At 46.6% G+C, this 22,671-nt stretch overlaps 11 protein-coding genes across 11 annotated transcripts; 7 read left to right on the top strand and 4 right to left on the bottom strand.

The window, feature by feature from the left end:
* Positions 1-778: 778 nt before the first annotated feature.
* AOL_s00054g424 (uncharacterized protein) lies at positions 779-2,671 on the top strand (the record flags this gene model as incomplete). Its single annotated transcript, XM_011121740.1, has 1 exon — positions 779-2,671. One exon carries the CDS (start codon positions 779-781, stop codon positions 2,669-2,671), a length of 1,893 nt encoding a protein of 630 aa, XP_011120042.1.
* A 1,710-nt stretch (positions 2,672-4,381) lies between these two features.
* AOL_s00054g423 (uncharacterized protein) lies at positions 4,382-5,312 on the top strand (the record flags this gene model as incomplete). The annotated part of the gene is made up of 2 exons (XM_011121739.1): positions 4,382-5,033; positions 5,104-5,312. 2 exons carry the CDS (start codon positions 4,382-4,384, stop codon positions 5,310-5,312), a joined length of 861 nt encoding a protein of 286 aa, XP_011120041.1.
* Positions 5,313-6,226: 914 nt separating this feature from the next.
* On the top strand, positions 6,227-7,189 carry AOL_s00054g422 (uncharacterized protein; the record flags this gene model as incomplete). The annotated part of the gene is made up of 1 exon (XM_011121738.1): positions 6,227-7,189. The coding sequence occupies one exon, from the start codon at positions 6,227-6,229 to the stop codon at positions 7,187-7,189; it is 963 nt and encodes a 320-aa protein (XP_011120040.1).
* A 196-nt stretch (positions 7,190-7,385) lies between these two features.
* Positions 7,386-8,720, bottom strand: AOL_s00054g421 (uncharacterized protein; the record flags this gene model as incomplete). The annotated part of the gene is made up of 3 exons (XM_011121737.1): positions 7,386-8,314; positions 8,410-8,551; positions 8,625-8,720. 3 exons carry the CDS (start codon positions 8,718-8,720, stop codon positions 7,386-7,388), a joined length of 1,167 nt encoding a protein of 388 aa, XP_011120039.1.
* Positions 8,721-9,216: 496 nt separating this feature from the next.
* Positions 9,217-10,697, top strand: AOL_s00054g420 (uncharacterized protein; the record flags this gene model as incomplete). Its single annotated transcript, XM_011121736.1, has 3 exons — positions 9,217-9,709; positions 9,780-10,055; positions 10,150-10,697. 3 exons carry the CDS (start codon positions 9,217-9,219, stop codon positions 10,695-10,697), a joined length of 1,317 nt encoding a protein of 438 aa, XP_011120038.1.
* A 185-nt stretch (positions 10,698-10,882) lies between these two features.
* Positions 10,883-11,626, bottom strand: AOL_s00054g419 (uncharacterized protein; the record flags this gene model as incomplete). Its single annotated transcript, XM_011121735.1, has 1 exon — positions 10,883-11,626. One exon carries the CDS (start codon positions 11,624-11,626, stop codon positions 10,883-10,885), a length of 744 nt encoding a protein of 247 aa, XP_011120037.1.
* A 656-nt stretch (positions 11,627-12,282) lies between these two features.
* AOL_s00054g418 (uncharacterized protein) lies at positions 12,283-12,888 on the top strand (the record flags this gene model as incomplete). Its single annotated transcript, XM_011121734.1, has 1 exon — positions 12,283-12,888. The coding sequence occupies one exon, from the start codon at positions 12,283-12,285 to the stop codon at positions 12,886-12,888; it is 606 nt and encodes a 201-aa protein (XP_011120036.1).
* A 399-nt stretch (positions 12,889-13,287) lies between these two features.
* On the top strand, positions 13,288-13,826 carry AOL_s00054g417 (uncharacterized protein; the record flags this gene model as incomplete). The annotated part of the gene is made up of 3 exons (XM_011121733.1): positions 13,288-13,437; positions 13,580-13,685; positions 13,753-13,826. The coding sequence occupies 3 exons, from the start codon at positions 13,288-13,290 to the stop codon at positions 13,824-13,826; spliced, it is 330 nt and encodes a 109-aa protein (XP_011120035.1).
* A 963-nt stretch (positions 13,827-14,789) lies between these two features.
* Positions 14,790-18,963, bottom strand: AOL_s00054g416 (uncharacterized protein; the record flags this gene model as incomplete). The annotated part of the gene is made up of 3 exons (XM_011121732.1): positions 14,790-18,498; positions 18,593-18,743; positions 18,816-18,963. The coding sequence occupies 3 exons, from the start codon at positions 18,961-18,963 to the stop codon at positions 14,790-14,792; spliced, it is 4,008 nt and encodes a 1,335-aa protein (XP_011120034.1).
* Positions 18,964-20,530: 1,567 nt separating this feature from the next.
* AOL_s00054g415 (uncharacterized protein) lies at positions 20,531-21,096 on the top strand (the record flags this gene model as incomplete). Its single annotated transcript, XM_011121731.1, has 4 exons — positions 20,531-20,535; positions 20,591-20,623; positions 20,708-20,965; positions 21,054-21,096. The coding sequence occupies 4 exons, from the start codon at positions 20,531-20,533 to the stop codon at positions 21,094-21,096; spliced, it is 339 nt and encodes a 112-aa protein (XP_011120033.1).
* Positions 21,097-21,440: 344 nt separating this feature from the next.
* On the bottom strand, positions 21,441-22,454 carry AOL_s00054g414 (uncharacterized protein; the record flags this gene model as incomplete). The annotated part of the gene is made up of 1 exon (XM_011121730.1): positions 21,441-22,454. One exon carries the CDS (start codon positions 22,452-22,454, stop codon positions 21,441-21,443), a length of 1,014 nt encoding a protein of 337 aa, XP_011120032.1.
* Positions 22,455-22,671: the final 217 nt, after the last annotated feature.

The following is a 22,671-nucleotide window of genomic DNA, read 5'->3' as shown; positions in this document are numbered from 1 at the left end:
AAGAAAAAAGAAAGAAAAAACTCTGCTGGTGCTGCTGTGCCTGCTGGTCTTGCCTCTCCGTTTTTCCTTCTTTCTGTTAACATTCTGCTTCTTTTGCCCGAACTTCCAGAACCAACCTGTCTCGACTTACTCATCCTTCATTTTCAACTGTCATCCTCTCCTTAGTTAATATCATTCTTAGCCCCCTAAGTACAAGCTGCCTTTGCTTGCGTTTGTACTTACTTGCTTTACTTCGCTATCGTCCTTATTATTGTCACCAGCTTCCTTCTGAACCAGATAATCTCGTCCGTCCTCGCCTATCTTTTATTTTATTTTATTTTACTTTATTTTATTTATTTTTTTCCCTCTTTGCTGTTGCTTGCTTCGCTTTCCTATTTGATTGTTTCGCTATCAGTCAGCATCAAGTCAAACAACATCACCTGCTGCCACGAGGCAGGAAGAAAGCGGGAAAATCCTAACTCGGTAGCTTCTCAACAGGACCCTTTCCATTAAATCCATTCGACCAATCCTCAACGATACTTCTTCAAATTTAGGAATACCTCCAGATTATCTTCGCATCCTTTCGAATCGATTTCCCCCCCCCTTCTCGTTTTCGCTGTTGTTGGATGTCGACGTTGATATTCCATCTTTTTGAAAGCCCCCGGAAGTAGACGAGCAAGATCAGACACTACTCATCTCGCTCCCTCGTTGTCCCGGCTTCTCCGTCCGATAAAACTCTCAACTTCTTCGCCTCACCAACCTCGTCTTTACCCATCATCTCCACCAAGCCTATTAAATCATGAGAGAGGTCAATTTTAGCATTCCAAATGTCAACAAGGCCTCCGTTGGAATCACCACTGCCCTTTACGATCGCCGGGCATTGGACTGCACCTCCACTTTACCCCTAATCAACTCATTAAACCACCTCGCATACCTCACTACATCCTCTGCTCGTATTCGTGACATCCTCACCGTCGATGGAGGTGTCGAACGGCTGGTCTGCATCCTCAAAGAGGGTCGCAGCAAAGATTTGATGAACATGTGGAAATGGAATCTTGCGTTTCAATGCGTCGTTAATATCGGCGTTCGGGGATCGGAAGATGTTAGGAAGCGTGTAGTTGAAGCGGATATGGTCCCCGTGATCGCGACCATCCTAGACAACTACATCCAGGTCATGGAGCGGTACCGGATGAGAAATGAATCTGGAGTTAGGAGAGGTCTGGGTGCCGGACACAACCATAATACAGCACCCTCGCTGAGACCACGGGAAGCCAGAGCATCCTCTGCTTCTTACTTCGAGCGTACTAACGAGCGCGCTGGTTCTACATCCACAGAGCGAGCGGCTCGTAGACAGCCTCCTCCTCCATCTATTGAAATCCCAGTGCCTTTCCCCAACGCTCTTCCTAATGATCATGCCACACTGAACTCCGACTCCTCAGTACCTCTCACTGCACCAGCTATAACAGCCGACCGACCGCTCCGACCACATCACCACAGGAGCGTCTCCGAACTTCGATACCATGCAAATTTCCCACAAATTACCTCTATCGCACCAACACCAGCACAGGGTTTCCCTAGCAGCAGTAACGCATCGCAAGTTGCTGATATGTCAGAGACCTTCGGGTTCCGTCCGGTTAGAGATGCGGATAGACTCCCATCAATGCTATTTGGTCAAGGAACAGCCTCACAGCCAGAGTCGCCAACAACCCCGAATCCTCTTTCTACAGGTGTCTCTGCCCCTATCTCCACAGGTGGAACTAGAATGTCCAGATCTACCAATCGACCCTCCATTAGACATACCCGGTCGATGTCGGATGAATCTGACGAGATCGAGGCAAATTCGGACGAGGTTTCGTCCAACATCTCTGGTGGCATAGAGAGTGGAAACGAACCGATAGTAGGCCTCCAATCCGGCGTCACCGTCTCCATCCGCTCCACCGAAATGCTTGTCGAGACAGATGATACTCCCATGACCATGGATACACAAGCCGGTGCCGACGGACCAGATGCCGAAACATTCAACATTACACATAGATCGCCAATTGACGGCAGTATCATGGATCCTTCCAATGACGCCACTGAAACACCCGGATTCTCCCAGCTCATCAACCGTACCAGTCCAAACCCGATGACCATCCAACCACCGACTCAGCTCGCCGGGCTTGTTCCAAATAACCCATCCTCTCAACAAATCGTCCTCCCGTCTATGCCACGTGAGGATGATGTTCTTATGTCGCTTCAGCTGCTTGCGTATGTCTCGAAGTATACGTATCTTCGCACTTACTTCCAGAAATCGCATCTCGTGCCAAATCTTTCTATCAACTCGGAAATTCACCTTCTCGACGAAGCCGATGGGAAGACTCCTATCCGAGCTCCTGAACCGCCAATGGAAGAATATCTGGTCCCAGATGATTTTAATATCTTCCCACTCGTCGAGAAATTCACCGTTCGTCACCACCCACAGGATATGCAATACTGGGCCGGCGTCGTCATGAGGAATCTCTGTAGGAAAGACGATTCCCGTGGTGGCATCCGGCAGTGTGCTTATTTCCAGTGTGGAAAATGGGAGGAATTCACACGACAATTCGCGAAGTGCAGGCGCTGCCGACGAACCAAGTACTGCAGCAAGGATTGTCAAAAGAATGCTTGGGTGTATCACAGGCACTGGTGCGTCGTGGCTGCCCAGCAGTAGCTCGAATTTGTTTGATCTTCATTCTCTTTTGAATGTGTGTACTATGATACGACGATTACGAACTTTTGTCTTGTTTATATTTCTTTTCAGCGCATGTTCCTTTCCACAGCACTTGGGGCATCTGGTGTTTCTACTTCCTGGCGAACAAAAACCATGCACAGCATTTACCGGTCAGTGGCCGCGGTCAACACTCCGCTACACCGTTTCTCGAAATCGATTTTAATGAAAGCTCCCATCACCCCCATCCCCACCCCACCTCTTCTCTTGTCTCTTATCTAGCATTTTGGCTTCCTGTCATAAAGCAACCGATGTACCTTCTTATTCTTTTCTTGTCTCTCGTTTAGCGAGTGTTATTCATGTAGGTTGACTTATAAGTCAATCCCGCGCTCTACCGGAAATTCTATGTCTTCTTTATCATATCATTCAGATCCATATTCTATGTTAAACTGCATCATATATCCCCCCCTCACTTCCATCTCATATTCCACGGCATCTCTCTTAAACCACCAAGCAACTTTTCGAGCACTCAAAACAAAAACCAAAAGGGCATCATCTTTGGAGTACTGGGCAAGAATCCTGATTGTATCTTTGTAGCTTTTCCAATCTATCCTGTCATCTTTTTTGGCTCTATTTTTTTGTTATCCGGCACCACAGTAATATATTATACCAATTTGCTTTTTTTCCCTCCTTTGATCTATTGCATCCCATCCCATCTACCTGACCATGTACTTGAATACCGGAACTTCTCTCTATACCACGGGGGTAAGGTTGATGGATTCTGTAATATACTACTAGCATTTTGGGAACATGTTTCCTTCCTTTTCTCCTTTCAGTGTCCGGCCCTTCTGCAATGGAAACTTTTTGCGATTTGAACTTGCACGCAATTGATTTTTGGTCTTCTCTTTTTTTTGCATTTCGTTACTGGATGATATCCCCCTCCTCGCGAGGTAGCTGGCGGACAATTTGATACTCAATCGCGAATATACAGATACATACCTACATACATACGTACAATTCTATCGCTTCCCTAACCATATATATCAGATGCATTGTATAAAACTTTAAATTTATAATTACTTGTAGAAATGGGATTCGAATTCGGCTCTCGACCAAAGAAACGTAGACATGTAGACATGTCATAATGCAAACTGATTTTCTAGATAACATGGGAATTTATGTGAACCCGACAGCCAGGTCTGGGCGGCTGCTGGCGTGTGGCAGGTTTCCGGGGCTGCAGCGACCCTGCATGAAATAGGATGGTCAAAAATAGACCAACCTCGATAATTCGCTCGTCGCTGAACAGGTCTGGTCCTTGCAATTGGCTACATAGGTTTTATATTTGCTACCAGGACCACATACACACGTACATGTACATGTATATGAGGAGGTACTTTAGTGTGTACTTACTTATATACATATGTACGTGTTATTTGGTGTATCTCAGTGTCCTCGTGATTTTAGTCAGGCCTGAGCCAGGTTAGGCTGTTGTACTGCATGTGGTCGGGCTTAGAGAGGGCCTGAATCCTTGTGCTGGAATTAGTTAAATCTTTGGTGTTGCAGCCGCGTGCCGTCGCGCATAAACACGAACAAGAACTTCTTCGATTTCCCATCAACCTCAACCTCTTCACGATCAAGAACCTCCATCACCAACCATCACGACATCACCCTTCTGACGTTCTATCCACCCCCATACCGTACTATCCCGCCACGATGTCGTCTCTCAACTCCCAGCTGAAGGGCTTCAAGTCCGGCGTTGTCAACCAAGGCAACTTCGTCCAAGCTCGTCGCCACATTGCTTCACCCGCTCCAGCCGCCCAGGTCTCTCCAGCTTCAACGCCAGGAGCAAGTGGCAGCGGTGGGAACTCCTCTTCAAATGCAGCAGCCATCGCCAAACGAAAGAAGCCGGTCAAGAACAATGTGGTCTACTCTCAACCGGCCGATACTGGGATGGGTCTATACATCATGACTCAGGTTCTTCACCTCGTTGAACACCTGAAGGAAGTTGAAAAGCCTCTCACCAGAGCAGACCTTGAGAGGTTCCTCGCCAAGCCTCTCGATTCTACTATGATCGAGATCCTTAGGTCGCATGATAAGCTGGTTTTTGATCATGTCACGGATACATATGCTTTCAAGCCGTTGCACAATATTCGTAGTGCTCAACAGCTTCTTACCCACCTCCAAGCGTCTACCACCGCCCAGGGGTTGAGCGTCAAGGAACTGAAGGATGGATGGTCTGGCGCTCTCGCCACCATTGATGAGTTGGAGGCCGATGGGTCGATTTTGGTCACTAGAACCAAGAAGGATGGACAGGCTCGAATGGTCTGGATTAACGATAAGAGTTTGAACGTTACTATTGATGACGGTAGGTTATTCTCTAGAAAGGTGATCATGTCTAATTCGGTTTACTAATATAATTCGTTCGATGCGTACAGAATTCAAAACGATCTGGGAGAAAATCGTGATCCCACCGGCTGCCGAACTGCCCGGCGAACTTGAGCGCGCTGGTCTAAAACCTACTAGTGTGGATCCAGCCACGATCAAGAAAGCCATGCAGAAGGACCAAGGCAAGAAACAGAAGAAGCCAAGGAGGGGTAGAATAACAAACACCCATCTTGCTGGCATGCTTCGCGATTACAATTGATCGCCTGGCTTTCTAGCTTTGCGTCCTTTTGTAGGTAGTTCTCCAGCGGTGAAGGGGGATACGAGGTGGAGATGCTATTGAAACGCTACCATCTATCGTCTCTCCCCTTCCACGACAGAGCTTCTTTACAAGAACCACAATTTCTCACGTTATAATGACCTGCGCATAATACATAGAGGGGTTCATCCCTCATGCGAGCAAAAAGACTTCCGTTTTCTCTTTCATTTTACATCTCTGGCTATTCTGCAATGCTTTCAAAATCCTTTAGCATATAGCGAGGCGTTTACGGTGGCCGGTTCTTGCTTTTTGATCATTCACATCACATCTTCTACTTCCCTACACTTATTACTATCTCAAGCTCGCGTAGACGGAATCTGTACGATAAAATCACTCATGTTGTTTTCGATAGACTTTTCTTTTTTTTTCCCTTGCTGTTTGGTATTTTCCCTCTTCTTTTTTTTCTTTCCCCCAAGCATAATAAACTTTTATCACATGGCTTCCGGAAACTTTCGAATTGTGCAAAAGAAAATCACATTAAAATAGCTATATAGGGTTTTTTTTAGGTCGTCAAATCTGCTCAAGTTAGGACGATTATCCGGTGAGGTCGTTTAGGTTTTTTTTTTTTGGCCATGAATAGCTCACGCGTGCGCGAGAGGCAAAATGGAAGAAGGGGATCGTCGAGGAGGCTTCGAGGAGATCTTGAGAGGGGACTCTAGAGGCCCAATTACCTCAATCTCATAACTAAAAAGGGCGAGTTCCGGCCGGGTTAATTAGAAATCATTCATCTACATTATATATACATGTTACACCTATTCACTAACTTTTATATGAATTACACATTCTCTCTACGCTATATATAACCTTCAATATTCGAATCAAGATATATACTTTAAGCTTACATATCGTAATTCACAATGGCCGAATCCCAACGTCCATATCCCTCCATAAAACTCCCACCGCCCTTAACATCCGAAGAAGTCATCGAAGCACTAAAAAACGAAATCAGATTCCCACGGGGGATAGGTCGCTCCGAAACGAATCTACACGGATTTTCAACGGCGGATGGGTATATATCCAATAATTATAACGATTTTCCTTCCAGATCCAGATCCAGAACACCCGGTACTAGTCCACTTAATAACAGCAGCAGCATTATTAGTAGTAGTAGTAATAATACTAGTAGTAATCCTAATATCGATGCGAACCAGTTTTACAAACTAGTTTCGGGAAAAACGTCGGATCCTAATGATACTCGTTATAAGGAATCTGCTTGGGATCGACGGGTAACAAGGTCGGGTTTTAGGACTGATGATAATAATAATGGATTAGATAGGGATTTTGCAAAGCTTCGGGTGGAAGATCATCCTCCTCCTCATCTTCATCATCCTCATCATCCTCATTGTATTAAAAGTCAAAAAGCAGCAGAAAAAGAAGAATTCGCGGAAAAAAGACGTCAAGAATGTTATCTACCTTCCAGCCTAACATTCGGAATGCACGCACCGAGTGTAGAACATACCAGCCAAAATTCAGCGTCAATATTAACAACGACATCAGCTAACCTACTCCCGGATGCATCCCTCTCCTTATTATTCAACGAAATCACTTTTATTCATGAGAATTTTCGTATCCACCCTATGTCGCCGCTTACTCGTCAGATGTTCGAGGGGAGGGGGTATAAACCTACCAGTGAGTTTATAGTTGAGGATGATGCTGAACTTGTACAGGTCATCAGGACTGAGAATGGTTGGTGGTCGTGGGATTTGAAGGGGGAGTATGTATGTTTTGTGACTGGCGACGATGTAAGGTTTGCTCGCCTTTTGAGGGATAAGGGAAAGAGGTGGGCGGAGGGCGTTGAAGGGGCGTGGAGGGGGTCGTGATCATTTATATTGTTATATAAGTACACTCGGATATACTTGGTGCACAGTTGTTGTTAATGTGGTATTTTTTTTACTTGGATGCTGGATATATTGGTATTGAAGACGTTAATTTAGATAACTTTGATAATGGATCCAGCTTCTGGAAAATAGTATATTTACAATTCAGTACTCTCTCTATATTTACAATATCGTTATCTTAAGAAGCCGGTGCGGTGGCAGTGGTAGAACTAGTTGGTGGCGCAGATGTGACTTCCGATGCCGTTTGAGAATCGGATTCTGGGGATGCTTCGGCCTCGGCTTCAGTCGATGATTCTGCAGCAAGAGCCTCAACAGCTGCCTCAGCTTCAGAAGCAGTAGCAACAGCTGCAATAGCCGCAGCATCACCTTCCTCTACCACCGCTGCTGCTGCCTCACTCTCTCCTTCGACTACAGCCCCCTTCTTCCCCTTCTTCGACTTCTTCACCCTCGGCGGGAACGAAACCCCATGTCTCTCACCCAACCACTCCAGCGCATGCTGTTCAATCACAATCCTGCCAGTCTCCAACAGATCCTTCACATCCACATCTTGCACCTTCATCGCCCTGCCATGCTGACCCAACATATTCAACCCACACCAAAGGTTGTTCCTCCTAGTCATAGTGATAAACAACGTCTTCCCATTCGGCGCACCCCATTTGTTCAACAACATGATCTGTCTCATATATCTCGTCTTCGAATGTTGAGGATGTATAGCCTCTCCAATAACGATCAGCTGCCCTTGTCGATACCTATAACTCAACGCCGTTCTAAACGCCAGGTCGTAGATTTTCTTCGGTAGGTCGGTTCTAAAGTCCCTGGGTTTGGGACCGTGGGCTTTCGCACCTCCTCGGAGCATGGGGGATGATACGTCGCCTAGACGGGCACGACCTGTACCTTTCTGCGGACGGAGTTTCTTGTTGGAACCGACGATTTCGGAACGGTATTTGGTCTTTGCTCGGCCGAGACGGTGGGCGTTACCTTCGTAGACTATGGCTCGGTGGAGGATGTCGCGACGGAGAGGTAAGTGGAGGAATTTGGCGTCGTATTTGACGAATTGAATGGGTTCGAGGGTGGGGAATTTGTAGAGGGTTGTGGTTACTGGGGAGGCTGTATATCGGATAGAACGTATTCAATTAGCTATATTCTTTAATATACGTATTTACCATATATACTATATAAGGAGTATTGAAGGAATAACATACGATCTAGTAGAATCTGCTGTCTGGTCCTTGCAGGTCGTAATCTGCTCTCGAAGACTTTGACGCAGGAATCGGATTCATTGGTCGATTCTGTAGGGATTGTGGCTTCTGTGGCCATGAACCGTCGCGAGAGGACATTGTAGCTCTAGAATTAACACCTGTTTTAGTCTTCTGGATCGGTGTATATGATATAATAACCGATCGAATGGCTCTCGTACCGTCGGTATACTCCCATCCGTCCTGCTCCAAGCCCGCTGGAACGAAGCACCCGACCTGCGCAACAACCTCGCCGACGAACTCGAACTCGACGCCATTGTTTCCCTACAACTTCAAAAAAAAAAAAAAAAAGTCGGTGTATGCCCACCCCCCTCTTTCCTTTCCTTCTCTTCCGTTTCGATTATAACCCGATTGTGGTCGTAAGCCGGATTGGCGTTCGTGGTGGGGGTTAAGTTGGTTGTCGCGGGGTACTTTTTTTTGAAGAGTTGACGTTGAAAGCAATCGTCGTCGTTTGTTAAGTTAAAGAAGCGAAAAAAGATTTATCTTATCAACGCAAATAAAGCAACATCCTCCTCTCTCCAAAATTTTACACTGCACTCTTGAGACCTCTTAACTTACCTTTCTTTTTATATCCCAGGCGCGGATTCGATAAACTTCACGACCAAGAAAAAAAAAGGAAGGGGATCAATTGAAGGAGAAGGAGGAGGAGACGAAGGAAAGAAAGATAGTTCGACCGGCCTTGATACACCTGAGATGAGGTAGCTGGCTATAATTTGTCCCGAATATAAAAAAAAATAAAAATAAGTTTCAACAATGTCGCTCTGCTCTCGCGCCGTCCTGCAGGCAGGTAGACCTCGAGCCGTCTCCAAACCCGCCTTACTCTACCTCAGACGTCAATTATCCACCGAAGTCCAATCCCCTACTCCGCCGTTCCACGAATCACCATCTTCCCCGCCTCCTCCAGTAGATACCGCCTCATCATCATCTACACCACAAGATGCGCCGGCACAATCTACTAGCCGGAGAAAAATCAAATCAAAGCATGAAGATGGTCTCCTCCACACGTTGGAGACGATGCCGTATAAATGCTACCAAGAGGCGTTAAAGATTCTTCGTGAAGACCGAGAGGAGAAGTTGGTAAAGATCGCGGAGCAGGAGAAGTCCATCGCGGGGTTGAAGAAGCTGCATAATCTTACGGATAGTAGTCCGAGGATTGTGAAGATGCAGGAGTATATTGACGAATTGAAGCTTAATATGGATAAGAATAATCCGAGGATAAAGTATACTTATGAAAATAAGCTTAAGAGTATGTTTCTATACCTACCTATATATGTTATAGTGAGTAGAATGCTAATATCAACGGTGGTGGGGAATAGTCGACCCGTACAAGAAAATCTACCAACACTGGGATGACCAAAAATGGCGATCTCTAAAGCGAAAGCTTTTGATGCAAAGAGTCGAACAGATGAATGTCGTGCCGGATATTCTACCTTCAATCGACCCGATCGTCGACGTTTCGTTGCGGTTCAGACGGAAGAATGTTCCGCACGGAGCTAAAGTCCTGGCGAAGAATGCGACGAGATATCCATCCGTCCAAGTCAAGCAATTCGATTCGAAAAAGAGATTGGTTACGGTGCTAGTTGTCGATCCGGGTAGGTCTTAATCTTTATATATATATATATATATATATCTAAATAATATCCGGAGAACGTTGAAGCTAATGTGGTGTTCTTTCATGGGAACTAGACAAGCCAAATCTGGAGAAGAACGGATTTGATTACTACCTTCAGTGGATGGTCACAAACTGTGACATATCCATCGAGAACCCTATGGTCGTCGGTGTGAGCACCTCACATAACGCCCGAGATGAGGTCGCGCCGTATGAAGTACCATACGTCCATAAGGGAGAGGGCTACCACAGATACTGTCTGTTCATCCTCGAACAGAACGGCACGATAGAAATCCCAGGAAAGCCGGAGCGACCCATGAATTTCAAGAAGGCTGAAACCAAGGAAGGAGAAACACCCGAAGCTAAGGAAGGAGAGGCAGCACCAGTCGAGACTCCGAAGACAGAGGAAACCGTCTCGACGACATCACCAGCTGTGAAATCAAAAGAATCACGGGTTCAAAGACTGGGCTTCAACCTCCGCTCCTTCATTGCCAAGCACGACCTAAAGGTCATCGGAGCAGACATCTGGCGTGTCGAGTTCGATAACACCATGATCGATGTCATGAAGCAGCTCGGAAGAACTGACTGGGATATGAAGTACCTAAAACACCCAGAGCATATCTAAAGTAGAATCTGTCAAGCATAATACTTCCTCTTTTTTTGTATATATTAGTTGTATACCTATCTACCTGGGAGTTTTGTTATATGTACATATCGAATACAAAGAATAAGAAAGCTGCACTAGCTTCTCAAAAAAAAAAGAATATAAAAAAAATACTCCCAATACTATATCACGCCTCTAGAAAGAGTTCACTCGTCCTTCGAAACCTCAGTAAAAGGTCCCGAAAACCACCTCCTACCCCCCGCAACCTGTGCCACCACTTTCCCCATAACCAACGCCAACGGCACAGGTCCATAAAACCTCGAATCAATCGAATGGGACAAATTATCCCCAGCAATCCAGCAATGTCCCTCAGGGACCTTAACCATCATAGTCTCCTCCCCGCTCCCAGCAGCCATAGGATCGGTAACTACATAATCCCCAGGCATACCGATAACCCTCTTCAATAGCATAACATCCATATCATCTGGCCTGTGAGCTGCAATCAAGTCACCGACTTTGATACATCTTCCTCTAGAATGTAGGTTGTTCACGATGACGGAGCCAGAGGTTGGTAAGGTCGGTAGCATGGAGGGACCTTCGCACTGGCTGATTATGAAGACTTTGGAGACTACCAGGTGGGTGAATGCTAGGAGCTTTATACCGATTATGAGGGAGGTTAGAGCTCGGCGCCAGCGGGGGTGGTACCATGGGAGGTCGTCTTCTGGGGTAGCTCCTCCACTTCCTCCACTGCCTTCTCCTCCTCCTCCTCCTCCTGTGGTTCCTCCATTTGGAGATGCTGCTACTGTGCCATTGCGACGGACTTGAAGCTTAAGCTGCGGGTTGGAATGAAGTATTGACGTCGTCTGCGACGGTAGGATATAACCACGGGATATCAATGGCAACATACGGCCATGATGACGATGGTGGTGGCGTGAGAGGAGGCGGTACATGACCGTTATATGCCGTCGTGCATATCTCTTCGTTTCTCTTTCCTTCTAACCCCTGCACCCGTCCTCCGTCCGGTCCTGACTGACGAATGTCTGGTCCTGTAGCTATAGAACGGCCCTCCTATAGCAGAAAGGATTAAACGTAAATAGCCAATGGATGGCCGTTTCGGTTGTGATTGCTTGCCTTTTGCTTGCCGAAGATCAATCCGTTTGGCTGGGAAGAAGAACAAAACAAAAAGGAAAGAAGGAAAGAAAGAAGGAAGGAAGGAAGAAGTAGAAGAAGAAACGGATCGATTGGGATTAATTCAGACCAGGAAATATCTCGATTGATAACAAATACCCAATTACTCGCGACCACCCCCCCTTCCCTTCCCTCCCTTTCTCTCCGCGTGTATTTTATTTTTTTCAATTGGATCATATCAGCCATGAAGAAAATATACTAAGCCATTATAAAGAAAGAGCGGGATATTATATAACCACCAAAAAGAGGGATTTGGGTTAAAAATGGAATGTCCAAGCTGGTTCTTGTTAGCTTCTTCACATTTATTCATTTCATCTGCACTATACATAATACTCTTATACAAATTTAAATATCATGACCGTATGATATCGATATGATATATACCTGATCAAGTATCAAATGTAGAAGACCTCAAAAGATGGGCCGCATCAGTCGCCTCTTCTCCTTCAAACCACCCAAGTTCTCAATCGATATCCCATCAACATTCACCACAATAATATCCGGTCCCAAATTGAAGATCAAAAAAAAGTTATCCATCTCCCTCCCACAGCTCGATCCAATCTACCACCCTTACCGCGACTTCTCAAACACGGTTACAGGTACAGGTACAACAGGTACAACAGGTACGACAACCAATGGGGGTTTTTACGACCAAATCTCAATCCACGGATACGCCGTCCCCGCCCGTTTCATCGCCGCCGAACATATTGCCATATTCCTCGACACACTCCCCATCGGCGACTTCAAGCGTCTGGGACAGTTGGTCATAACCGCCAGTGTGGGAAGACTAGGTCATCTATCATTACTGCCGGATAGCGACCATCTTATCATGGTCGCTGTGACGAAGTTGAAGGGGATTAGTAGGGATAGTTATGATATGGATAACGAGCTGAGGTTGAGGTTGATATACTTCTTGGTGAATAGGTATGGAGCGTATTTCAGGTGTTTGAATCAGTTGTACCCGGGGGAGCTGGAATCCCTGGTTGGAGGGTCGCATCGCTGTCATCCTTTGGCGGTTTTGTAAGATACTTTTTTATTATCCATGTGTGTATATTGAAGGGGGTTTTTTTTTATGAATATATGTATGTATGATGGTGGTTATGATTATGATGGTGATGATGACAATATGATATTTGATGATGGATGTTCAATTCAATCTTTGTATCAATATATTATCGTTGTAGCTAAGCTATAAGTTATAAGACATTCTCACGCGCCCAGTTGCCGACTTTTTTTTCTCCATTAAACGAATATCGAATGGGAGCAAGTCGCGTCTTCCCAGGTTGTTAATTGCTTGTGCAGGCAAGCTACAGCTACAACTATCAGCTCCCCACCACCACATTCACTTCACCACACTTCACTACATTACACTACCTTACATTATACACCATCCTCAAAGACAGATAGATACACAGACACCACAATGTCCGACCACCAAACCCCGCGCGTGAACGCCAGTTACGTATCAAACTTCACCGGTCAAAACGTCCGTATCGCCGGAAAGGTCCTCCAAATCCACGGCAACTCTGCTACAATCGATGCACAGGGAACAGTAGCTATCCAACTGGACGCCGTAAGTCAACATCCCCTTATATACCAAGTACTCTTATATACCACCAAAATCCATATATAATACTTACCTATCTACTTAAATAACTTACTCAAACCAAAAATAATAATATAATGGATACTTACTTACTTAACTATGTATACAGGGCACACACATCAAAACAGTCGGAAACGTCGTCGAAGTCATCGGTAAAGTAAATGGCGACCAATCCATAAAAGAATTATTTTCTTCGGACTTCGGTCCTAATGTCGGTATGTTTTTCGTCATATAATATAATATATACTAAGTACTTCTATATATACTAACAAACCCTTCCAGAACTAAGTGCAATCGAAGCCGTCGTTCAAGCTACCCACACATATCGAGAGCTATTCTATGATGCAAAACAATAATCTATAGCCTCTTTCTTTGTTTCCCTTTTTTTTTATTCTGAAGTTTTTGGCATAAATTTCTGGATAGCCTTGTTTTTTTGTATTATGATTATTACTATACACGAATTGGAATAAAACGTGGGCATGCAAGGCGGAGAGGGGAATCGCACAATCGTGGATACCAGGCATCTTTTCCCTTGACTCTCAAACAATATAATATATTTCTTTTACTTTTTTTTTTTTTTCTCTCATTAGAATTCTCTCAATTGCAACCGGACCCTTCCTATCGAAGGCCGGTTTTTTTAGTAAGTTGTATAGAAGGAAGACTATTTCTCCCAACCTGAAAGAGTAAAGTAATAATATACATGCAATATAACCGTTTCGACTGCCCCGATGTAGCCCTTCCCTTTGGACTTGAAGTTTAAAACCCATCATTAAAAAAAAAAAAAAAAGGGCAGAAAACGAAAGAAAGCTGAAAGAGGAGGGAAAATAGAATGGTGCAACAGACCCTTCAGCTGGACTGTACTGCCGCTATAGTACATGATTCTTGCGTAGTTAACGAAGAAAGGAAAAAGAAGAATAAAACAAGAAAGGAAAAAAAAGAAGAGGATAAAGTCTATGCCTGCGTGAATGCGTAAAAAAAACATAAAAAAATATGTAGAGGAATAAAGAAGCAGTACACGCTTTTATTTAGTACATGGAAAAGAAAAGTGAAGAGGGAAAAGAAGAAAGAAGAATGGGTATTCGCAATACATGGTGAATCACAGGCTTAAAATGAATCTGACCAAAGAGAAACCACCGTCATAAACGCCATGACAATCAAGAAAGGGAGAAGAAGAAAAAAGGAGGAATGGATGTGGAGCCTATGATCTTGAGAGTGAAAATTGTGGTCTCAGCTGCCCCCCTTCTTCAACTAGGGTATACAAGAAACCGAGATGAATAGATATACGTATGCGTGGGTAGGAACGTGGGCTTGCGAAGTAGCTACTTGCCTTCACTAGACGAACTATCGTCCTCTGAAGACTCCTTCTTTTCGCTAGCAACTATTGCACCACCTTCCGTGCCACCTGCGGCTGCATTGGCGCTCGTAATAGCGGCGACCTTCGCAGCTGCTCCGCTGGCGACCAAGTCCGAAAAGTCAACAACAAGCGCAGAATCAAAGTCGAAATTCAAATCGATAGCCTCAAGGTTATCCTTATCGGCAACTTCCTTATCTGCAGGCGCGTCTCCGACATCCAGAGTATATGTTGTTGCGTTCCCCGGGCTTGTCGGCAAAACATCGCTGAGAAGACTCGAACTGATTCCATCGGCCAGCGAAGCTGGCTCTTCATCGTAAAGGTTGAACATTGCCGGTGGGCTACTTGGCATGGCATTCCCTTCGGACGTCAACCCTAATTCCTGCTCAACCGCTTGCAAATTGACCTCCGAGAAAAATACATCGTCATTATCATCTTCTGCTCCGTTAGCAGGGGTCGGGGACATAGCTCTCATGGCTTCTTCGGTTTTATTCCATTCGTTGAGGAACTCGAGCATAATCTCCCCGGTAGCTGGGCTGACGATGTTCATATTCATATTCATTAAAAGTTTGCTGGGTGTAGGCGTCGGATGTCCGCTAACGAGCTTACCAGAAGGCGTTGCGACTCCTAACATCCCAGACTTCCAGAACGACGGGCTATCAACGTTAATGCTCGCGAGGAGCGGCGTGAGCCTGATTGGTGTCTTAAAATCAGGGTTAGCCGGTGTCATCTGGCTAACAGGTGTTCGTGGTCTTGGTGTTTGTGCGTCATCATCGTCGGGGCTCTGAGTCCCGACGTCCTCGGTCTCTTCATTAGGCGTATCTTGTGTTTCCGACTCCACTTCCGCGTTCACCTCCATCAATGTCCTCTCGAGCTCCCGTTCCCAGTCAAGTTCCATGAGGGCGTTATCAACTGGAGGTGGATTGTTCTCCTTCTCCATCTCAGGACTGCCGACGGGTTCTTCTGGTGAGACCGGGGACATAGACTCGTTTTTGGGGTCTCGCATCTCACTTCCTGCTTCAGTCCCAGGGGTCAGCACCCCATCGAGCCCAGTAGGCGACTTCTTCGCTTCCGGGAAGAGTTTCCTCCGCGTCTTCTGGTCGGGGCTGAGTAAGCTGATGGGTTCTGAAATTGTTCCAAGTCCGCAGGGACTTGACTGAATCCGTCTAAGATTCTTATTGACAACTTGGTCCCATTCTCCATCCCTATCTGGACCGGGAGGGCTTGTCGCCCTGTGGCCTCCGATATTCCGAGCCGGTGGCGACGACGGACACGGATGATGGCGTGCTACAACCATCCCGCTCCCGACTGTTGACCCTTCGGGGGCCAAGCAAACTCTTTTCTTCTGTTTCTTTTTCTTCGGCTTCGGAGGTTTGTCGTCCCCTTCCTTCTTATCCCAGTACTGGTCGGGTCGCATGGTCCCATGATTGTGATGCCATAGTCCGCAGGGATTGCACAATGTGACTTCCCTCTCGACCTCGGCGCCGGAGTCAGGATCTGTCATGATAACCTTCGCCTTCCTCCATGTTGGCGTTTCAATGGCTCCGCAGTGCATACAGTATGTAGGCATCTCACCAGCGGCAATCTTCTCAAGCATTTGACGTTCGATCCGTGCACGGACTAGAGCAGTAGTCGAGCCTCGTTTCGCGGGGGCGACATCATTATCAGAACCAGCATCGCTAGCTCTTCGTTTTCGCGAATTCTCATTCTCTTTCGGCAGGGGTGTTGGGAGAATTAACCCTGACGGCAGGTTCGTTGTAGGTACAACTAACATGGGCACTGATGACGATTTCTTCGATTTCGACTTGTTTTCCAGTTTCTGCTCCACAGGTGAAGTTGGGATCGGACCATCGGATGGTAAAGGATCTGTCTTGAGTACAGATTTCTTTTCCTTCTGTTTCTTCGATGGGTCGGCTTTGAGATCGGGATTCTTTGGTGGCCGTCCTCGCTTCCTTGGTAGAACCGTTTGCGATGTCGAAGACGCCGACTCGTCGATATCCTTGGGAGAATCCTTGGGAGAATCCTTGGGAGAATCCTTGGGGGAATCCTTGGGGGAATCCTTGGGCGACTCCACTTTCTCAGGTGGCGAACTCTTATCTCGTTCCTGCTTGTCAGATGCTTTGATAGTTGGGAACAAAAGCCCACCACCGGATGGAAGGGCTAGCTCGTCCTCGGAAGCTTCATCACGACCAAGGGCCTCTTGGAGGGCGAAACTCGATTGGCGTGGCTGACTAGGGAAGAAACCCTTGCTAGGTTGTCGAGGGAGAACTGGTGAAGTTTCTAGGGCTGGTGACGTTTCATTGTTTTCTGCGGATTCAGAGTGAGAGGGTGGTGGCGAAGATCCAATGAAGAGTGAATCAACATCACTGTCACGTGGTGACTCTGCGATCTCAGTATCAGCATCATTATAAACATCTTGTGTCATTTCAATATCCTCATTGAGTGGTGACATGGTTGTAAGTCGTGCCGTCATATCGCCAGCTTCGGAGACGGCAGTGACAAGCGTAGCTGGTGAAGGTGCTGCTGACGAAAGAGGTGGCAGGGGTGTAGCTTGAGACAAAGAAGGATGAGGAGAACCAGCATTAGAGTCTGGAGGTAATGTGTTAGGTCCAGAAGTGAGATTAAGGTTGGATGTGGAAACGGAAGTTAGACTAGGAGAGGGTGCAACCGAGGAAGGGGTGGGCGCCTGTTTTATAGCTACTGGTGCAGCATCGGCTGCAGCTGGATCCTGCGGAAGCCCCTCCCGAGACGGGGGTTGAACATCGGTGTTTGACTTTTTTATGTCCGTTAGCCTGGGGCGCCCCCTGGGCTTGCCTGTGGGTTTCTTGGTGGAAACTCGGCGCTTCTTTGCTGCGGGTTGGGTGGAGTCGGTGTTTGGCTCGGCCTTTTGCTGTTCCCCGCTGCCAATGGCTAGTGCAGGGCTATCTAGAGCCTGTGGGACCTGTGATGATGATGGCGCCGGTGATTGTCCTTCAGCAATTGAAGGTGCTACCGGAGCTCCACCCTCTGGTGTATCAGTCTGCTGGGTGCCCTGGGGTTGGGTATTCGCCGGGCTGGGGGCCTGCGTCCCGTGAGATTGTTGAAGAGGTGCGGAGGGTTGGTTCTGGTAAGGTTGCTGGAGGGTTTGAGGATATGGTTGGGGGTACCCTTGGGGGGGTTGGCTTATATGGCCGGGTGGGGGTTGCTGGAACTGCCCCATTGGCTGGTATGAGCCTACCCCCTGGGGTACATACGGGTATGGCATACCCCCGGGCACCCCGTGCTGTTGCTGCTGAGCATATTGGCCACCTATCCCATTCTGTCCCATGGCATTCGTCCATACACTTGCCGGGTCAACACCAGGCGGGATATTCTGAGCCAGCTGTGAATACTGGTTCATGTGATTGATGTAATCCACCTGTCGAAGCGTGGGCACCCTACACAGCCTCATCCTAACCTCCAGAGTCTCCCTAACATCTCCAGCATATATCCCCAGCAAATTCTTCTGAACCCGTCCAGTAACTAACCGATTCGCCTGCGCAGGATCGATGGCATCGGGATCTGGTTGTTGTCCATTGAGTGTCGGTAACGAAAGAACCCAGGAGAGAAGGCCTAATCCTGTCATGGGGGTATCCGGCTCCGAGTAGTCGTATGTATAGACAGAGTAGTCGCAACCTTGGTGATGCATAATCTCGGGACTGTATTATTCAGACATCGAAAGAAAAAGTAAGACGATTAGGTTCTTATAATTCACATCCTTGATCCGGTCTCAAAAAAAGTTATGGCACAAACCTCGAATAAACGATATTGAGGACGCAGGTCTTGAGGTCCACGAATCCAATTGGGGTGTTCTCGTCGAGATGGGCGACACGGACGTGGACGACATCTTTCGCTCGGGCGAGACAGTTGGGTAACAGGTCGTCAATGCTATATAGTACTTTCACTGGTTGATCACACAATGGAAATTAATAAGGCAATTCTAGATCTTGACAACGGGTGCTCAGGTTCTCCTCACATCGCATAGGCATTAGGGCAGGGTGCCCATTTCGTCCAGAAGTATCATGGCTTTCGGGCGGGTTTATGCTGGGTGTTGCAGCTGAGACGGGGTCTGCTTCTGAGTCCGGGCCAGCCTGCACCGATATTTTTGAAGATTTCTTAGCCATGGCCTCTTGTGAGGCCAGCCGTATTCGCCGAGTTCAGTGCCGTTTTGTGAGAATTCCCTCTTCTATATATCTATAAAGTATTTATATATTCTTGACGGTCGAAAAGTATCGAAAAGATCGAAGTTGCCGATGTTACTGCACGAGAAAGGAGGTACTTGTTTCCGGTTTGTGTTGTATGAGAGAATATCGAGGAGGGATCAAGGAACACCACTGAAAGTCCAAGTTATCCGTATTCCTTTTTGGATCGATGTCAGACGGGTTGAAAAGCGTGAGGATATCGACGGGTGATGTGTCCGTAGCGGTCTCTTTTTTTCCTATGGGCAAGAATCGCAATGAAGCGGTCCAGTTACAGGGCAGAAGTCTTTGTCGTGTCTATCTTGGATGATGATCGATCGGATAGAACCCTTCTACCAACTTATTCCCAGGAGTCCAAGCTGACTAGCAGTCCAGAGCTACAGAGCCTTCCTTCTTCTTTCCTTCTTCTTCTTCTGCTGACAATAAAGATAGTCGAGAGCAAGCAATCCAGTCGTCAAGGAGCGTCGGTCGGAGAGGCAGGCGATGTTTTGGTCGTCGTCGTCTATCACTGTCATATGGAACGTGAACCAGGAACGCTGAAAGAACACCACCCACCCAGTTAAAAGGCACAGGAAGGGCACAGGAAGGCACAGACACAGGCACAGGCACAGAGAGACACACACAAAGTAAACACACGTAGAGAATGCTGAAATGAGAGTGAAGAATGGATGTAACAGAACTTTTTGTTGTAATTCTCTTTGGGACGGGGCTAGAAAGACAGAAAGAAAAAAAAGACGACGACGAAGGGATAATTAGAGAAAGTAAGGTAAAGAGTCAAGGAATTTTTAATTTTTAATTTTTTTCTTCGGTGGGCTTGTTGGTTGTTAGTCAAGGCTGGTCCATTACATGGCTATTTGGGGAAGTTTATTTGGAGATGGGCTTGAACGGGAATCGTGATTGAAAGAAGAGAGGTTGGGAGGTTAACCAACGATACCATCAATCAATTAAGTATGGGCTGCTGCTAGCATGCTTAGCTCCTTGCTTGGACGGTCCAATCAGAGCTGCTGAAGACGTGACGCTGACTTGAATGGGATGCATGCATATATGCTTTCGGCTAATAAACAGCGAATGGACCTGCCAATATCTCACAGACGGACATAGGACGAGGGTCTGCAACGGTGGTGCGGGTGGTGGTCGTGGTGGTCGGGATGGATGTGGAGTTCTGAAGGCCTGGTCGGAGTCGGACAGGTTCGAAGTGCACGATACCTTTGTTCGATGCGTTGTTTTGACGTTGGATGTCTCACATCGCGTGTTGGTTCTCCCGATCAGGAATGTTTGTCGCTATTACCCCATTAGGACTAATGTATCAAACAGGGATAAGATCTAATCTTGATAAGATCGGGAATTGTACAACAGCAAAGCTTCTCTTTAGCAAACGCGACTCACTGCAAGAAAGCAGCTTCATTGCATCGACACCTCTTCTTCCTCTCTTATACCCCGACGATTCCCCACCACCATCACCACCAACCACCACCTACTAACCACCATTGCCATGGCGTGAGTACGCATTGTCTTATTGATCATTTATAACAAATACTAACAATGCGAACAGTGAACTCCTAAACAAACCCCGATCCGAACTCACGTACGTGCCATTCCACGCATTCTTTTTCCACATACACACCCTCCTTCCTTCCCTCTGATCAACATTTACTAACCTCTTCCTTAGCGAGTACGAGATCGCTCAGCTCGAAGAATACGAGTTCGCCAATGGGCCCCTCTCAATTCTACAGACTGCCGTCAGAACACACAATCAAGTTCTGATCTCGTGTCGAAACAACCGAAAACTCCTCGCCAGAGTTAAAGCCTTCGATAGACACAGCAATATGGTGCTCGAGAACGTAAAGGAGATGTGGACTGAAACACCCAGAAACGCACAGGGCAAGAAGGGACGGCCGGTGAACAAGGATCGATTTATCAGTAAGATGTATGTGAACGATAGGATTGGCCCAATTGAGTCCGGTATAGTAGTAGTGGAAGGGGAGGTTAACTTATTTTTGTGAATTGCTTTATAGGTTCCTACGAGGTGATTCTGTGATCCTTGTGCTTCTTAGTTAGATTTCCCGAAGCGATTATTTGCCTTTTTGCCTGCCCTTGACTATGCATATTGGAAGTAATGCAAGGTTCAACAATCAAATATCGACCATGGCGTTTGGATCCTTTCAGATAGATGAACGACGCGGAGAAAAGGAAGAAAACTACGCACAAATATATACCACGTTTATTTTTTCGCGTCTTCAGAACGACTGTATACTAGGAGAGGGGAATTTAATGACGAAAAAGAACAAAAATGGCCGGCACGGTTGCCATTACTCATAATATACAATGCTCGTATGATGAGCCTTTAAATTTTCCAAATCCCACAATTATAATGAGTTTGCCTATATACAAAAGTTTCTCACTTAAGAAACCTCCCCTCTCGCCTGCCACGCTGGAACATGTTTCTTCTCCCCCGTCCCTTCTTGAACCCGTCCACCCTGTTCGATTTCAATCCTCTCCTGCCTCTCCTTCTGCAGCTTCTCAAACTCCACCTCGTCAATCGGCTCATCCTCTTTTACCTCCTTCTTCGGTCTCGGCGGCGGCAGCACCCAATCATCGGGCCTCTGAACCACCATAGTAAGCTGCGTACCAACCTCCCCACTCCGTTTCTTCAAATCCACCCCACCATTATAATACATAAACTCCTCAATAATCTCCATCATCTCATCCAACTTCGCCTGTGGAGGTTTAGCCTGTTTCTTCTTCCTAGCAATCATAACCTCCACCGTATTCCCCTTTTCCAAAAACTTCCCAATCTTCTTTAAATGCGTATTTAGATCATTCTTATCTATCCCCCAAGATATCTGTACTTCCTTAGTAATATCCTTCCCCGACTTCTTCTTCTTCTTTTTAAACCCAGGAAGGTCTGCATCCTCCGCATTGGAAGCTTCACGTTCGGCACGTCGTTCCGCTTCAAGTCGTTCAAGTAATAAACTCTTTGGGAAAAGTCGAACGATATGTCCCTCGCTTTCGTCGGTTAATCGGTCGACACCAGAGATATGGATTAGATGATATTTATTCCGATCGTAAGCACGGAGGATTTGATCGATTGGATAGACCCCCACTAACGCCCCGGTTTCGTCGATATACGTGGGATTGTAAGCTGTAATTTCATCGTCGTAGGGGAATCTAACCCGGGCTTCGTTGATGAATTGAGGTCCTAGATTTGGCGCTACGGGGAAACGGGCGTTGGTTACGGCGTTTCGACGTTGGATTGTTGTTGTGCATGTGGTGGGGTGGAGTCCATGGCTGTGGGAGGACGGGAGGAGGAAGGATGGTGGGGTGGAGGCGGGGGTTTGGGTGTAGATCGAGAGGAGGGAGAGGGTTGGCCGGTTAAGATGGCGACATGTGGCTCTGGTTATTTGTCGGAGAGCCATTGCGGTGGAGCAAGCTTAGGAGGAGGGCCGAAGGTTAACTAAGTAAGTAATGAGGTGGGGTGAGGTTGGAGATGTTGTCGCCCAAGATACCTTATATAAAGTATCTTAAAGTCGGGTTCGGATGACAGCCGAAATTTCTGGCAAGGGCTCAAAGCATCAACCTGCATATTCAGAGTGGAGAGGCATTATTCATATCTATATATATTACAAAAAGCAT

This window comes from Orbilia oligospora (genome assembly GCF_000225545.1).
Source record: "Orbilia oligospora ATCC 24927 unplaced genomic scaffold scaffold00054, whole genome shotgun sequence".
NCBI lineage: Eukaryota > Fungi > Ascomycota > Orbiliomycetes > Orbiliales > Orbiliaceae > Orbilia > Orbilia oligospora.
Note: the sequence above shows the minus strand (reverse complement) of the source record. Positions and strands in the feature narration are given on the sequence as shown.